Genomic DNA, 17580 nt, shown 5'->3' with positions numbered 1-17580 from the left:
ATTTGTTTAAAAAAAAGAGGGGGGTACACAAAGTTGCATTCATATACTCATTCAATAGAAATATATGTAGATGGGTTAAAAGGTTAAAGGCTACAAACAAAATGCTAATAGTGTATTCTCTAGATGGTAGAATTTTGAAAGATTTTACTATTTTTCTCCCCGCTTATCCACATTGCTAATTTTTCTTCAATGATACAATGCTAATTTTTGATATTTTTAAAATTCTAAAACAAAAAAATTAAGGTTCAACATGAAACAAGGATGTGAGAGAAAGCAAGGGTTAGAATACATAATCTTTGCTTATACTGCAAAAGTGGAATTATTCCTAGCACTTCCTCTCCCATGCTTTGACATGAGTTAGTCTCTCCTTATAACAACTGGAAATAGCATCTGCAGAGATAGTTTTTGCAAAGTACATGGGTAATAGCTATATTTCTGGTGAGTAAATAATCTTCCTGCTTCAACAATGGAAGTGTCTGAAAAGAAGCTGATTTTCTGAGACAGAAAAATAAAACAAAGCCCATAGAGGTAATGGGGGAAGTGAGATAGGTAGCCCAAAGAATTTCTGGTAAATTTATAAAAGAAATCAGAGCATGGAGCTGGCCTTATTTCTAAGCATTTACTCTTCTTTGAAGGTAGTGTAAATGGGTCCATCTAGAATCCTTTTATGGTAACAAAGGAATATTTATGTAAACCATTATTTTTATATAATAAACTATCATATTTACATAAACTATGTACTAGGCAGCTATAAAAAAGAATGAGGATGAAGTAAAATTTAAAGAAAGAATGAAAACAAACAAACAATAACAATGAGGATGATCTCTAATGAACACATACAAAGTGATTTCCAGGATAATATTAAATGGAATAAAGCAGAGTGCAAAAAAGTATCAATAGTAAGAAAGAAATGTAAGAAAATATAAATATATCTGATCATTCATCCCATAAAAATACAGGAAGGATAAACCAGAAACTAATGAGTTTGGTTATCTTTGGGGGTGGGGTGGGAATAGTGTAGAAAGAAAAGGGGAATGGGAATGGAATAGTTGGGATGAGGGGTAGTGACTCTTCTCTAAGTAGACCTTTTGAATAGATCTGATATAGAATCATGATAATGTTTCACATACCCCAAAATAAATGAACAGTTTAAATTAAATAAGATGTAGGGGGAACCCAAAATGTAATAAGAGTAATACATGGACCTATAACATGAGTGACATAAGGAAGGGGTAAGGAAGAAAAAACCAACCTAAGTAACATAGGAAAATAGTATTCTGACTATATACTATAAGTCTAAAGATGAAAAGAACTATACATATATATTATTCTCTAGTTAGTAAATTTGTTTTTTTACAGGGAATGCGATGATACTTCTTGATATCTGACTTCCATTTGTGTAGTACTTCCTGGCTGAAGGTAGGTAGCCCAGGGCGAGTATATTTTAACTATAAGACAAAAAACATCTTGTTTGGAGGAATCCAATTCCCAACGAAAATACCCCAAAGTTTCACACTCAGCTCTTCAGGTTATGTAAGTATGAAGTTCACAGTACATTTGCATATACAAAAAAACTGTAAGATGTAAGACCCTCTGAGGTTCCTGAAACTGGTAAGTATAACTGTCTATTGTTTAGTCTTAGAAAAGTTTGATTTTTCTTTTTTTTTAAGAAAACATTTATTTGGTTGGAAATGCGAATATGATTTTGAAGGAAAAAAACAGATTCAGAATTTCAGGAATTTTTTTTTTTTTTTTTGGTCACCAAATGTCCTAAATCCATTTTTTAAAATTTAATTTAATTTTATTTTATTTCTCAAAATATACTGTAGTAGGTTTTCATGCCCCTTTACCCATCCCTTTCCACCCCCAGCCCCCCATCGTATCTGTGCACTTGGCTTAAATAGTTCAAGGAATTTTTGTGCTTATTCTATCTTCTTCTCCCCACCCTTTATTTGTTTGTGTGTTTATTTATTTATTAATTTTTAGCTCCCACAAATAAGTGAGAATATGTGGTATTTCTCTTTTTGTGCCTGACCTGTTTCACTTAATTTAATTTTCTTTAAGTCCATCCATGTTATTATGAATGGTAGTATTTCGTTCTTTAACAGAACACAGGAGAACTTTCAGATAAAACACTTCATCCACAGTTTAAAAAAAAGGTACAGACCATTATGCAGGTTAAAACATTTGTTTAAAAAAAAGAGGGGGGTACACAAAGTTGCATTCATATACTCATTCAATAGAAATATATGTAGATGGGTTAAAAGGTTAAAGGCTACAAACAAAATGCTAATAGTGTATTCTCTAGATGGTAGAATTTTGAAAGATTTTACTATTTTTCTCCCCGCTTATCCACATTGCTAATTTTTCTTCAATGATACAATGCTAATTTTTGATATTTTTAAAATTCTAAAACAAAAAAATTAAGGTTCAACATGAAACAAGGATGTGAGAGAAAGCAAGGGTTAGAATACATAATCTTTGCTTATACTGCAAAAGTGGAATTATTCCTAGCACTTCCTCTCCCATGCTTTGACATGAGTTAGTCTCTCCTTATAACAACTGGAAATAGCATCTGCAGAGATAGTTTTTGCAAAGTACATGATGAAAAGAACTATACATATATATTATTCTCTAGTTAGTAAATTTGTTTTTTTACAGGGGAATGAGTTAGCAATTCTGAAACCAGTTTGTTATAATAGAATTGAGCAAATAAATATATTATGGGTAATAAAAGTCAAGTTTCTCACTGTTGGAAAGAGGAGTTACAAATAAAGGAAGAGGAAGGCTAGAATAAAACTTGTGGTGTTAGATTGGAATTAAAGGTATCATGGCTTTTAATATACATACAAATAGACAGACATAGAAATAAATGTGTGTGTACATGAACATATATACATACATATTCTAGCTCTCTCTACCAAGAGGGCTCAGAAGTAATGATTCCCCAGTACAAATGAGAGCACCTACCACTCAAATCTTGGTTTCTAAATGTATTCTTAAATAAAAAGAACCAGAGTTCCTAAGAGAAATAGTTGATTCCAAGGCTGGGAAAGGAAAAAATGCAAGATGAGCCTACAGTATCTTATGGTGTCATGAAGTAAAAAAGTGCTCAAAAAATGATTGGGACATGCCAAAAAAATATAAGAGCCCACTTGAAATAGCTCTCGATGGCCAAATCTTGGACAATTTGAGTAGCAAAATAAATAATAGCATTGGATTAAAACCCATAAAATAAAAATAAATATATATATATGATTTTAAACTGACATAAATGAAATAGAAGAAAAAGGACAGATCTTTCTCACTGCAGAATTCCAATTAATAATTGAAGAAGAAATGATGAAAACAGAAAATCATTAAATAAATACCATAGTAATAATGGTTTCAGGCAAGAATCATCGATGGATGCTAATGTTAAGTGGGCAAAAGTATAAGAAACAGGATATTTGCATAGTCTCAATCTCCCCACAAAATATTCACTAATTACAAACAGAAAGATCATAATTTTACCATGGATATACCTGGAAGACATACCTAACCAACTAATCAAAATTATCTTCATCAGTAAAAAGACACATCAACATTATATACCTTCTGATACCATAGATTGAGAAGGGCCAACATTGCTTTGGTGGTATTCTTCCCAAAAACATATAACCCTCAACCTAATCTTGAGAAATCACCACGCAAATCCATATTGGGCAACATTCTACAAAATAACCAGCCAGTCCTCTTCAAAAGCATCAAGGACACAAAAGAAAAAGCCAGGAGAATTATTTGAAACAGACTGTCACTCTAGAACCTGACTGAATCCAAACACTGAAGCTGGATCAGACGTACTACATCTCCAAGAATAAAGAAGCAAAATATTGCTTATCATATGATAAGCACAAGTACATTTACTTTTCTCTGTATAGTAAGCACAATATTAGACATAACAGTTCCAAAATTAATACAAGTTTCTACCTTACCTTCCGATCATCAGGTACCAGGTCCTGAAGCACCTTCCTCTTAGGCCATTCCTTAGCCAGTTCAGCAGAGGCCAGCTCCTGCAGATGGTATACAGCTATTTTGGCAGAACGTCTCTGAACTCGGCCACCACTCTTTGACTCCAAGCTCATCTCCTTTAAGCACTCTGGCTGTCCCGACTCTGGAAAGAAGGAGATCTGCAAGAATGAGACACAGCAAAACAAAGACCTGGTAAGTGGCTTCCGTCAGAACCAGTAATTAAAGACTGTCCTTCCTGCTCTAAATATCAAAAGAGCTATTTACTAGTTTGCTAACCACTAACATTAAGCTCCATCATATTAATGCATATTTTACTGGTAAAAAAGCTTCTTAGCAACTTTAAATCTGTTCTGACTAACAAGTAAAAGTGGCTAAAAGAAAAGACACTTTCATATGCAAAGAAATAAACCTCAACCTATACCTCACACTACATAAAAAAAATTAACTCAAAATGGACCATAGCCCTAAATGTAAAACACAAAACTATAAAACTTGTTGAAGAAATTAAGAGAGAAAATTTTTGTGACCCTGGGTGTGATATTTTTTTGACATGTCAACTTGGCTAAGTTACAGTCACCAGTTAGTCAATCAACACTAATCTAGGTGTTGATGTGAAGGTATTTTGTAGATATAAAGTCTATAATCAGTTGACTTTAAGTAAGAGAGATGCGGTAGTAAGAAGAGGCAGACAGACTCAACCTGCTGTTGCTGACTTGAAGATGAAGGGGGCCATGAGCCAAGGAGTGCAGGTGACCTTTAGACACTGAGAACAACTAGCAGCCTACACCAAATAAGGAAAGAAGCTCCTACAACTACATGGAATTGAATTCTTGAACGATCTGAATGAGACTGGAAACAAATTCTCCCCTAGAGCCTCCAGAAAGGAACAGTTCTGGTGAGACTCTAAGGAGAGGAACCTGCTGAGCCATGCTATAACTGGATTTCTGACCTAAAGAACTGTGAGATAATAAATTTGTGTTGTTTTAAAACATTAAGTATGTGGTGATTTACAGCAGCAATAGAAAATTATACATTGGGTTAGGTGAAGATTTCTTATATACAACAACAAAAGCATTATCCATAAAAGAAAAATATATAAATTGAACACTGAAATTTAAAACTTTGTTCTTTGAAAAACAATATAAAAAATGGTAAAGAATTTTATACCTAGAATATGCAAAATCTCAGAATATATCCAAAACTTAAAAATAAAATCAAAAATCCCCCCCAAAAGTGAACAAAGGATTAGAATGGACACTTCACTAAAGACATACAGGTTGCCAATAAGCACATGAGAAGACATCATTAGACATCACTAATGATTAGGGAAATGCAAATTTAAACCACAGCAAAATACTACTGCGCATCTATTAGAATGGATTAAAAAAATGAAACTAGCAATAGCAAGTGCAGACAAGATGTAAAGCAACTGGAATTCTCATACACTGCTGGTGGGAATACAAAATGGCACAGCCACTTTGGAAAACAGTTTGGTGGCAGATTCTTACAAAGTTAAATATACATTTATCATATGACCCAGCAACCCCATTCCTAAGTATTTACCTAAGAGAAATTAAAATTTTTACATAAAAGTCTTTTCCTGAATGTTTATAGCAGCTTCATAATTACCAAAAACTGGAAACAACCCAAATGTTTTTCAACTGTTCAATGAATGGAAAAACAACAAACTTGAAATATCCATAGTCAGAAATAGATAGGAATAAACTAATGATACACGCAACACAGGGATGACTCTGAAATGCATGCTAAATGGAAGAAGCCAGATTTAATAAGACTGCATACTGTATAATTCCATTTATATGGCATTCTGAACTATAGGGACAGAAAATAGATCAGTGGTTGCCAGGGGCTGCAGGTGGGAGGAAGAGCTGACTACAAAGGGACACAAGGCAATTTGGGAGGTGACAGAATTGTTCTGTATCTTGATCATGGAGATGGTTACATGACCAAATTCATGTGTCAAAACTCTTATATTTACGAACTAAAAAGGTAAATATTACCATATGTAAATTATACCTTAACAAATTTGACTCTAGAAACACACACACGGGCTGGCCCATGGCTCACTTGGGAGAGTGTGGTGCTGATAACACCAAGGCCACGGGTTCAAATCCCTATATAGGATGGCCAGTTTGCTCACTTGGAGAACGTGGTGCTGACAACACCAAGTCAGGGGTTAAGATCCCTTTTGCAGTCATCTTTTATAAAAAAAAATTAAAAATAGGGCCGGCCCTGTGGCTCACTCGGGAGAGTGCAGTGCTGGTAGTGCTGAGGCCGTGGGTTCGGATCCTATGTAGACATGGCTGGTGCACTCACTGGCTGAGCGTGGTGCAGACGACACCATGCCGTGGGTTGCAATCCCCTTACCGGTCAAAAAATAAAAATACACACACACACACACACACACAGGGCAGAGCAGTTTGGAAATAGAATAAAAAAAAAAAAAAAGTCAAGACAAGAAGAACAAAGAACGAACAAGGAAGACAGAGCAAAAGCATTCAAAGATTAAAAGGGGAAGCAAAAGAGGAACAAAGATGAGGAAGATGTAGGGGTAAGCACTCACTACAAAATCCATCTCCAAACATGGTCCAGAAAAGAATCAGTACTCACAGGCCCATGCTCTGACCTCAGGTGATACGCAAGTCCAGCCTTCGATCTATATGGTTTTCCACAGTGGTGACATTTCAGGGTCATCTTCTCCAGCTCTGCAGCCCCTTTGCCACATTTTTTGACATGGTACAGATATCCCATGATGCTGGTGAAGCTACTGGAGCAACTCTGGACACAGGAGAGAGGCTTAAACTATAATCTTACATCTTCTGACATGATCCCTAAATTTCTATACAGCCACAAAGCACTGGCCACTACAAAACACAAACACACCCTCTGATATCACAAGATTCTCTCCAACATTTCATACTGACACATCCTTCTTTGTCTCTGGCTGTCCTATCTATGACCAAGCATGATATTCAATCAGTTTAATCAGCATTTGCACCTACTCTGTGTTAGAATTTCCTCCTTAGTCGGGCTGGCCCGGTGGCGCACTGGAGAGTGTGCCGCTTGGGAGCACGGCGGCACTCCCGCCGAGGGTTCGGATCCCATGTGGAGACCGGTTCCCGCTCACTGGCTGAGTGCAGTGCGGGCGCAACACCGAGGGTTGCGATTCCGTTGCCGGTCCCCGGTACGGGCGCGACACCGAGGGTTGCAATCCCGTTATAGGTCAGTAAAGAAAAAAGACAAAAAAAAATAAAAAAGGAAAAAAAAAAAAGAATTTCCTCCTTAGTCTATGATTTAACCTCACTCCAATATCAAATACCCAGCAACATCAAAGTTCATCACAGTGAGTTACTAGGTCAGTAAAGAAAAAAGACAAAAAAAAATAAAAAAGGAAAAAAAAAAAAGAATTTCCTCCTTAGTCTACGATTTAACCTCACTCCAATATCAAATACCCAGCAACATCAAAGTTCATCACAGTGAGTTACTGGGATCCTCTTCATCACACTGAGGAAAGTATGGTAAAGAAACCCCTCTGAACAAAGGGAAAGAGGAGAAAAATTAATTTTTGGAGATGAGAAAGAAAATAAAGAACTATTAATGAGTTCAAGAGATCTGGAAAAGCAGGAGCCACCCTTATGCCAAAAGATGGCATAGAACTAGCAGGAAGGAGGAGACATGAAAAAGAAGAACAGAAAGACACTGACATGAGACTCCAGGGAGGAGCTGCTGTCCTTGGGCTCTTACCTCACGCATGCACCTGAGCTTTCCCAGTCTCTTTAGAACTGTTCGGAGCCGTTCCCTCTCACTTGGCTCATCTATATCATCTCCAGTCTTCAAAATGGGCTAGAAATCAAGAGAAGCAAATAAGCAGATGATTCATGGGAAAAGACAGATTCAGAAAAAAAATCACAGTAGAATCAAGGATTAGACTAGCAGCTAAGCTGACACCCAGAAGTCCAAGTTATCTGACTCCTGCCTTTCTCCATTTACTCTTGGACAGACAAAGGAAGTAAATATATCATTCTGAGTTCTAGGCCTCTGTCTCCCAAGATATGAACCTTTGGGGATAACCTAAACACATAAACACCTACAGATCCACCGCAAAGGTTTCACTGTGCATAACTCTTCTATCAAAAGGATCTTCTTACTCACACCCTTATAAAGTCCCAGAGCCTTAGCCATCCACACTGAGATATCTACACTCACCTAAGTAAAAGACATCCAAACACCACGTAGGCTCACAGAGGACAGAAGACATTCTTACCAAACTATTATGATTTGCCATGACATGATACTTCATCCCTGCCAGTGAGCGAAGTTGTTTCCCACAATGATGACAAGTAAACATTTCCTAAAAGGAAAAAATACTGCTCAGTGCCAGGCTGTTCAACAGAGAAATACAATGTCACAAAGTCCTACTCAAATGTTCTCATCTACATTTCCTTTATTTTCCCAACTCAATAGTCAATAAATCTCAAAATCTCAAAAGCTCAGCATCATGTTCTCAAAGGCAAAGAAGTAAGGCAACTCATTTTTAAAATAATAAGAAGTGACATTTACTGAATGCCAATGTTTGCCAAGTAATGGGCAAGGAGCTTAGCTGTGTTACTTTCTTATCCTCTTAGAGACCACAGAAGGTAGTGGTTATTATTTTTTCTCCGTTTTACAAATGAAGAAACCGAGGTTTACACATAAAAAGCTAAATGTCACAACTCGTATGTAACTAAGTGAGCATTCAAACCCAAATCTGTCAGACGCATAGCCTGTTTTTCTACTACACAATGCTGCCTCTATCCACCATAATCAATATATCCGACACAATACCAGAGGTCTAAAGTTTGGGTAAAAAATCACAACAGTTATGAAATGCCACAAAATATCTAACCTGTTTGCAGTTTTCCATGTGTTTCTTTAAACCCTCTATGGTTTTCCTCCCCACTGCCTGGCAGGTAGGACAGGAGACACTGCCTTTATCTACGATTTCTAAATACCATTGCTCCTCCAAACTGCCTACAAAGGAGAGAAAGAAATACTTTGTAACCTGCAGTATTCTCCAAAAACAAAAAGCATAGTCCTACAACTTAGGAAAAGTATTATAAAATGCTTTTTCCCTTCCTGGTAGACAATTATGAAGAGCTTCTTGCTGTGTATAACTTCTAGAAGTGATTTTTTTCAGACAGTAAGGAGTTTCTGAAACTCCTATTCATTTCCCCATGATAAAAACCATCTGAGAACCACTCCAACTGGGCAACACTTTTCATAGCAGGATATAACAATGAGATACTGAGATATATAACAGCCAGTTTGCTGAGTGTTTCCTGTGTGCCGGAGACTACGCTAAATGTTTTTATACCATTTAATTTTCACAATTCTTCTTTTATTATCTCTATTTATAAACAGGAAACTGAGGTTTGTGAAAGTTAAATAAACTGAGGCAGGTCAGAAAGTTAACGAAGAGCCAAAAGTTGAACAATAGTCTTCCTGACCTCCAAACTCAGGCCCTTAATAACTGCCTCCTTAAAGGAATGATTTAGTACATCATTCCTTCATATACAACAACAACAAAAAGCCAGAGTATGAGAACTGCATCACACAAAGCTTCCAAAAGAAAGCGTACCTGCTGCATAAACGGGTGGTTCCTTCCGAATACGACGAGCCTGGGATTTGGGATTAGGCTGAGTTTTAGGCCGTGGCTTCCTCCCTGATGCAAGACAGAAACTTGAAGCCCAACATATCATCTTTGCTAACCCCTCTCTAGTAACAAAGTCTCTTCCCTCCCCTTCTCCTCAACATTCTATGCCCCACTCCCTCAACTGTCTGATTCCCTTAAAGTCATGACAGAATGAAAGGGTAAAATAAAACAGGATGGACGCCACTCCCTCCCCCAAAATTCGAAGGGCTCAAAAATCACTCAAGGTCCAAAATCTAAGGTATCTCTCGCCTTTCCTCTCTAAGAATGAAGCCCAGTCACTCAAGAAAAAAGAAATAGTGAAGTTACACTCTTACCATAAAGTTTATGCTTCTTCTGAGGAAATTCTCGATAGTCTTCATCTTCTTCCTGCCTGGGTTTCCTTTTTCCTTTTGTTGATACTCCACCTGATCCTGAAATACCATATAAAAACAAAACAAAAACTCAGTTCAGGTTGTAAGTGAACACTTAGACCTGACTTGAAAACTTCATTCACAAGACCATCAAAGAGAAAGATCATCAGTGAACACAGGCTTTGCAGATTTGTTTGTGACATTTTTAGGGAATTGGTGCAACTTCTCATTAACTGATCCAATCTCCCTTTTCCTTTTGTACTGTTTTCCATACCAAATCATTCCCTTGAGGCAATGTGTTTTGCTTGATCTTGCTTTGAGGCTAACACTGAAGCAGAAGAATTGCTCAAGGTAGGGGGCTACCAAGGACCCCTGATACTGTGACCATCTAGAATATTCTACCTTTAATAACCCTTAGACCAGCCCCTAAATCCTCAGAGGATCAAACTACATGAACAATGGGAAAAAAGTTCAAATCCTATGAAGAAGAAAGACTAATACTAAGTATACACAGAGGAGTAAGATCAGCAGAATTTTACTCTATCAATAGAGGGACAGTTCATGAAGGTAACAGTATGCAACAGCCTAACACTTTAAATTTTTTTAATCACTAATGAGAAACACACACGTGGCATTTAATACTTTAAGAGCCGTTTACAAAAGCTACCTCAAAATATAACTTGAGAGAGTGCTGTCTTTGGAATCAAACACTGCTACCGATACCTTCAACATGAGAAGGAGCAGCTGACTTGATCCTTCTCATCTTCATCCAGTAGGTAGATTTTCGGAAAGATGCTGGAAAATCAGTCATTGGTTCGCACGAAGAGGCAGATGATGAGCCACTTAAGGAGTCATCGTGAGGGATAGTGTACTGGAAACTATTATCCTTTATGGAGCACTGGGTCCTGCTACTAATACAACACAAAGATACATACCACAAAGCAGGGTCTGGAGCAAAATTCTTATTAATACTTTTATATCATAAGAAATAACCAAGTTGGTTACCTGTGCAAAAAACTAATAAGCCTGATATAAAAACAGAATGTAGGTTGTAATCTCCTAACTATTACAACGGTTGATTTAACATAACATTGCGTACAATTATTATACTTCACTGTAAATAGAAAGAGTAAGCAGTCCACATAAATGATCACTTTCAATCTAAGTAGCCATTCTTTCCTAGATTTATCTAAGGCAAAGTAATAGGGGGTGATCCCTTAGAAGATCTCTGGGTCTGTAACCAGTATGTCCAAGCCTCCCTATTTCTCTGACAAACGAAGGTTATCTCTGAGAAAAGAGAGGAAAAGAATAGTTTGTAGGCCCTCGTCTGATCCATCTTCCATCTCCCTCAGCTTCCTCCCTAAACCCTGATGCCAGGGCTACCCTGTCTTACTTGGGCAACATGATACTTAGCTTCCATAGCTAAAAGAAGGATGCTATCTTGCCTACGACGGCCAGAGAATTCTGGTATAAAGCCGGATCTAGATTCCCAAATCTAAGACCAATATATCAGTTAATAAACATTACTAAGTAACTACAAAGTATCAGACATTCTTCTAGGTGGTTCAAGATGCAGTAGAGCAGCAGTTCTCAAAGTGTGGTCCAAAGACCTCTAGGCTCTCCCTTTTCCAGCTAAATATCTGTATGAGGCCTGCTTTAGATTTACAGTTTAGAAAGATCACTCTGGCTTCTGTATGCAAGACGGCCCATGGAGCAAAGAGTAAACAAAGGCAGAAGAGTTAGCTTGTTGCAATAATATAGATAAGAAATGATGTGGGCTTGAAGAAAGGTTTTGTAGTAGAGACAATAAGTTGGCAGACTCAGGATAACACTTTAGAGGTAGAGCTGATTAGAATTACACATGTAGGTTTGTGACAGCAGGGTGTTGGAAGTAACAAAGGTGACCATCCTTAGGAAAATATATAGATAAAATGTGATAGTTGCCTACTATAGAATACTATGTCATTGTTAGAAGCAACAAACCAATTCTACACATAGAGACATGAACATAACTAAAAAGCTTACTGTTGAATGGAAAAAGAAACGAAAAAGGGTCTGTAGATTATAATGTCATTTTAGTAAATTAAAAACTAATACACACTGGGCCGGCCCGTGGCTCACTTGGGAGAGTGTGGTGCTGATAACACCAAGGCCACAGGTTCAGATCCCTATATAGGGATGGCTGGTTAGCTCACTTGGGAGAGCGTGGTGCTGACAACACCAAGTCAAGGGTTAAGATCCCCTTACCGGTCATCTTTTAAAAAAATAAAAACAAAAACGAATACACATGTAAAGCAGCAATACTTATTTTTAAAGGATTCGTAAATAATTAAGGAAAACATCATACTTATTAACATGGTTTCCTCTGAGAGGGAGGGGATGGAAATAGGAATAGAGTAAACAACAGAGATTGATGATGTCAGTATGCTACAAACAGGGAAGCATGTTTTCAGCTCTCTGCACATGAGATCCAGCAGTACAAATTTAATAAAGAGGAATCCTGGTTCTGGTGTGGTGGCATAAAAGCCCACTATAGCCCATCCTTCCCACTGATAACAACTAAAGACTCTGGACTCTGAAAAGTCAATAAAAGCAGGTAGATTATGCCGGGGAATCAAAACTGGAAGAAGTCACCCACATAGGGTGAGTTTCCCAGTTGTGTTTTTTTCTCATGCGTTGTTTTGCAACAAGGGCAGGCCCAACTACAGAGCAGCATAGGTCGCTTATATTCCAATAGAAATCCCATCTTTCTGGCCAGAAAAACAGGAAGTGGGGTCCCTGTGGGCCAGAGTGTGTGGGGAGAATCCTGGAAAGGAGACAGGCAAAGAAGGGACCACATAATTCTGTCTATGAATCCACACGGGTCACAGTTTAACCTGAGCTATATATGTGTACGGCATACCCAAACCAGCCTAGCAAAGACTTAGAAAACAAATAAAATTTGAACTAATATGATTCAAACCCATGTAGCAAAAGCTTGGAGAACTGAAACAAGATCTGAAACACCTGCAGAAGTCTCAGACTAGCTTCTGAGCTATTCGTATACGGGACAACCCAAATCATCATAGCAAACATGTAAAGAACAGAACTGTGATTTTAGATCACTTCCGATCAAGATGGCAGAATAGACGGTCCCCGGCATCACTCTCTCCCACAAATCAATTAATTTACAACTATTAAAAAGCAATGACAGCCAAGCTGGGGCTGCTAGAGCTCAGGGGAAGAGGAGCAAAGACCTACAGAGTTCATGAAGGTGGGAGAAGCCATGAGGAGAGAGAGAAAAAAACCGCTCTGACCATTTCAAATCCCAGCCATTTCCAGGCTGGAGCTGCTGAGCGCATGGAGCAGGAGCTGGCAAAAGCTGCAGCAGTGCTCTTTGGATGAGGTTGCTTGGAGGCGGCAGGGGAGAAGAGGGCCTTGGTGGCCGCCAGGTCAGCAATACCACCAATAGGGTTCCCGTGGACCCACACAGGACTGAGGAGCCACAACAAATGAAAAAAAGGAACCACTAAGAGGCCGGTGAGTCATCTCAAGAGACTGGTGCATGGCCCATCCCACGGGAAGTGTTTGGAGCATGGGCCCACCAGGAGAACACTGAGGCACACCAAGGACAGCTGATCTGCCTCCCAATCAGTGTAGGAACACTCAGAGGAGACTGGTCAGGCCCAGACCAGTGTTTCTACACAACCCAGGTGCAGTGGATTTCACTAAACCCGAAAGTACCTATAAAGTCAACCATTAAAACCTGAGCTGCACAAAAAGCCTTCCCCAGGGAATCAGCAGCAAAGCAGCAACTTAGCTAAACCACACAGCTCAAGTACTGCTCCCCACAAGAAGTTCCCCCACTTTAGAAGTAAGCAAAGGACAACAAATTAGTTCCAGCACAGAGTTTAAGTGGTGGGAACAGCAAATAATCCAACACAGAAATGAAAGAAAAAACACAGTACCCGTTGGGGCCCACCCGGGGTCCTGAGACATGGATCCGGGAGCCACCAGCAACTAGATAAGGAGCATGCCAAAAACATCACCTCCACGTGGGTGGCCCACTACAGCCACCACAAAAATCACAGCTGCCGCAAAAGCAGCTAGATGCCACAACCACAGTGCAGATGATCTGCCAGCCACTGGAATGCATTGACACAAGGAGAGTCACCAATAGAGACCAAAGAAAAGAGGAGGATGTCTCTTTCCACAAAGCCCATTCCAGAGAGACAGAAGGAAAGCATCTGAACACACCTCTCAGCATTGGACAGATCATCTAGGCAACAAATCAACAGAGTAACAATTACTCTTTCAGAAGCAGAGAAGAAATCTAGGGAAATTAGAGGTGGGAGGGGGGAGGAAGAGCAGGAGGGGGAAGGAAGAGCAGGATGGGGAGAGATCAGACAAGGGGCATAAAGAATAAGTATGATTTGTAATAATACATATGCAAGTAATATTGATTTGATCAACATATGTCAACATCGATCCCCCCAAATATGTATAATCAATTATGATTCAATAAAAAATTTAAAAAATTTTTTAAAAAGAACTGTGATTTTAACTAATGCCCTCAGAAGGCAAAACAGACCTTGTGTTCTGAACCTAAAAGGGTTGCCTGCTAAACAACAGAAGGAACATTCCCCAGAAGATGATAATAGGACCCAAAGTCTACACAAATAATATCCACAATGTTGAGGGTAAATTCCAAAATTATGCAACACACAAAGAACCAGGAAAATGGAAGCAATTCTCAAAGAAATAGACAACCAATGGATGCCAACCCCAAGATGACCCAGATGTAGAAACTATCACTTTCAAGCAGCTGTTATAACTGCTTATAAAAGAAAACACACATGAAAAGGTAGAAATTATCAGCAGAGAAACGAACCATAAAAAAAAAAGCCAAATGAAATTTTAGAACTGAAAAATGCACTATCTGGATGAGTTCAGTAGCAGAATGGAGGAGACAGAAGAAAGAGTCTGTGACGTTGAAGATAGATGAATAGAAATTATCCAATCTGAAGAACAAAGAGAAAAAAAGGTCAGAAAACAGACAACAGAGCCCCAACAACGTATGAGTCAATACCAAAAGTTCTAACCTGAGTGCAGTTGTAATCCCAAAAGGAGAAAAAAAAAGACACTGAGGTAGAAAAAAAAAAAAAATCTGAAAAAAATAATGGTAGAAAGTGCCCCAAATTTGGTGAAAGACATAAATTTGCAGATTCAAGGAGCTCAACACACACCAAGTAAGAGAATTCTAAGAAAAGCATATCTAAACACATCTTAATGAAGCTGTTCAAAATAAAAGATTTTTAAAAATCTAGGCAGTAGCTTCAGAAAAGTGGCATATTACATTACAGGAGCCAATGATTTAAATAATCACGGAGTTCTCAACAGAAACAAAGGAGGTCATAAGACAGTGTGACAACACCTTTAAAATCCCCAAAGAAAAGATTTGTCAATTCAGAATTCTATATTCAATGAAAATATCCTTCAGGAATATTTCTTCAGATGAAAATTTGTCAGTAGACCTGCTTTATAAGAAATGCTAAGAGAAATTATTCCAGCTAAAGAAATAAGATACTAGAGAGAAACCTGGATTTTTAAGAATGAAGAAAGAACAACAAAAGTGGTAAATATTTTAAAAATTTAAAGCAAAATTTTACATTATCTGGCTGGGTTTCCAATATATGTAGATGCAATTCATATGACAACTATTACATAATGGTCAGCAAGCAGGACATTAAAGGAATCTACATGGTTGCAAAGTTTCTACATTTAAGCGAAGTGATAGAATATTAACTCTAAGTAGACTGTGAAAGAATAGGTATGTATATTGTAATTCCTAGAGCAATCACTAAAACACCACCAACAAAAAAACAGCAACAAAAAGACATAGCCAAAAACCCAATAAATAAAGTAAAATGGGACACTCGGCATTAAAATAATCCACAAGGGGCCGAGCCCGTGGCGCACTTGGGAGAGTACAGCGCTGGGAGCGCAGCACCGCGGGTTCGGATCCTATATAGAGATGACCGCCAGTGCGCTCACTGGCTGAGCGCGGTGCAGCCAGTCTCAAAAAGGACAAAAAAAATAATAATCCACAAGAAACAGAGGAACAAAAAACAAGAGATAGAGAATAAAAGGGTATACCTAAATCCAACCAAATCAATAAGTAATTTAAATGTTTATGGTCTAAACATTTATAAGTCAAAGATTGATAGTAAATAAAAAAGAAATACCCTACCATACACTGTATACAGGAGACACACTCTAAATATAAAGACATATTGATGGAGTTTGGAGGTGTTGTCCCCTCCAAAACTCATGTGGAAATTTGATCTCCAATGTGGCAGTGTTGGAAACTGATTGAGTCATGGGGGCGGATCCTTCATGAATAGATTAATGTTTTCCCAGGGGAGGGGGGATTAATTAGTGAGTTCTCGTTCTATTAGTTCCCGTGAGAGCTCGTTGCTTAAAAAGACCCCGGCACCTTCTCTCTCTTTCTTGCTTCTCTCTCTTGCTTCCTCCTGCTTGTACCCGTCAGCTGCCTGCCACTTTCTGCCATGAGTAGAAGCAGCCTGAGGGGCCGGCCCGTGGCTCACTCGGGAGAGTGTGGTGCTGATAACACCAAGGCCACGGGTTCGGATCCCACATAGGGATGGCCAGTTCGCTCACTGGCTGAGCGTGGTGCTGACAACACCAAGTCAAGGGTTTAGATCCCTTTACCGGTCATCTTTTATAAAAAAAAAAAAAAAAAAAAGAAGCAGCCTGAGGCCCATGCCAGACGCAGCTGTCCCAGAATCGTAAGCCAAATAAACCTCTCTTCTTTATAAATTACCCAATCTCAGGTAATTTCTGTTATAGCAACACAAAACGGACTAAAACACATATATAGATTGAAAATAAGTGAATGAAAAAAATTATACCACGCAGTCAGCAAACATAGAAGACTGGAGTAGCTATTTTAATATCAGATAAAACAGACTTCAAGACAAAGAGTATTGCCAGAGATAAAAAGACACTTCATAATGATGAAAGTGCCAAATCATCAGGAAGACACAATACTCATTGTATGTGCCTAATAACAGAGCCTCAAAGTACACAAAGCAAAAACTGACAGAATTTGAGGGAAAAATAGACAATTTCACAGTCATAGTAGAACATTTTAAGAACTCCCCCTGTCAGCAACTGATAGAACAACTAGGCAAAAATTCAGTAAAGACATAAATGATCTGAACTACATTATTAACCACCTTGCTCCAGTTAACATTTACAGAACACCACATCGAACTGCAGGATATACATTCTTTTCAAGTGCACATTGTGCACTCAACAAGACAGATCATACACTGGGTCATAAACTTTAAACTTTTAATAAAAGGATGAAAATCACACAATGTATTCTCTGCCCACATAGGAATCAAATTAGAAATCAATAACGGTAGGATATCTAATAAAAAACAAAAAATCAAAATATCTGGAAATTAGATAATCTTTTTTTTTTTTTTTTTTTTTTTAAAG

At 38.2% G+C, this 17580-nt stretch overlaps 1 protein-coding gene across 1 annotated transcript in view; it reads right to left on the bottom strand.

Annotated features, from left to right (window-relative positions):
• Nucleotides 1–17580, bottom strand: part of ZNF512 (zinc finger protein 512) — a 32277-nt gene that overhangs the window by 8931 nt on the left and 5766 nt on the right. Inside the window, exons 3-10 of the mRNA XM_008584220.1 lie at nucleotides 10798–10985; nucleotides 10039–10134; nucleotides 9650–9733; nucleotides 8918–9042; nucleotides 8297–8383; nucleotides 7777–7875; nucleotides 6643–6810; nucleotides 3975–4169 (exon numbers count right to left, since the gene is read on the bottom strand). Coding sequence (XP_008582442.1) covers nucleotides 3975–4169; nucleotides 6643–6810; nucleotides 7777–7875; nucleotides 8297–8383; nucleotides 8918–9042; nucleotides 9650–9733; nucleotides 10039–10134; nucleotides 10798–10985 — 1042 coding nt within the window. The remainder of the gene's footprint in view (nucleotides 1–3974; nucleotides 4170–6642; nucleotides 6811–7776; nucleotides 7876–8296; nucleotides 8384–8917; nucleotides 9043–9649; nucleotides 9734–10038; nucleotides 10135–10797; nucleotides 10986–17580) is intronic.

The sequence above is a fragment of the Galeopterus variegatus genome, unplaced genomic scaffold (genome assembly GCF_000696425.1).
Source record: "Galeopterus variegatus unplaced genomic scaffold, G_variegatus-3.0.2 Scaffold3176, whole genome shotgun sequence".
Classification (NCBI taxonomy): Eukaryota; Metazoa; Chordata; class Mammalia; order Dermoptera; family Cynocephalidae; genus Galeopterus; species Galeopterus variegatus.
Note: the sequence above shows the minus strand (reverse complement) of the source record. Positions and strands in the feature narration are given on the sequence as shown.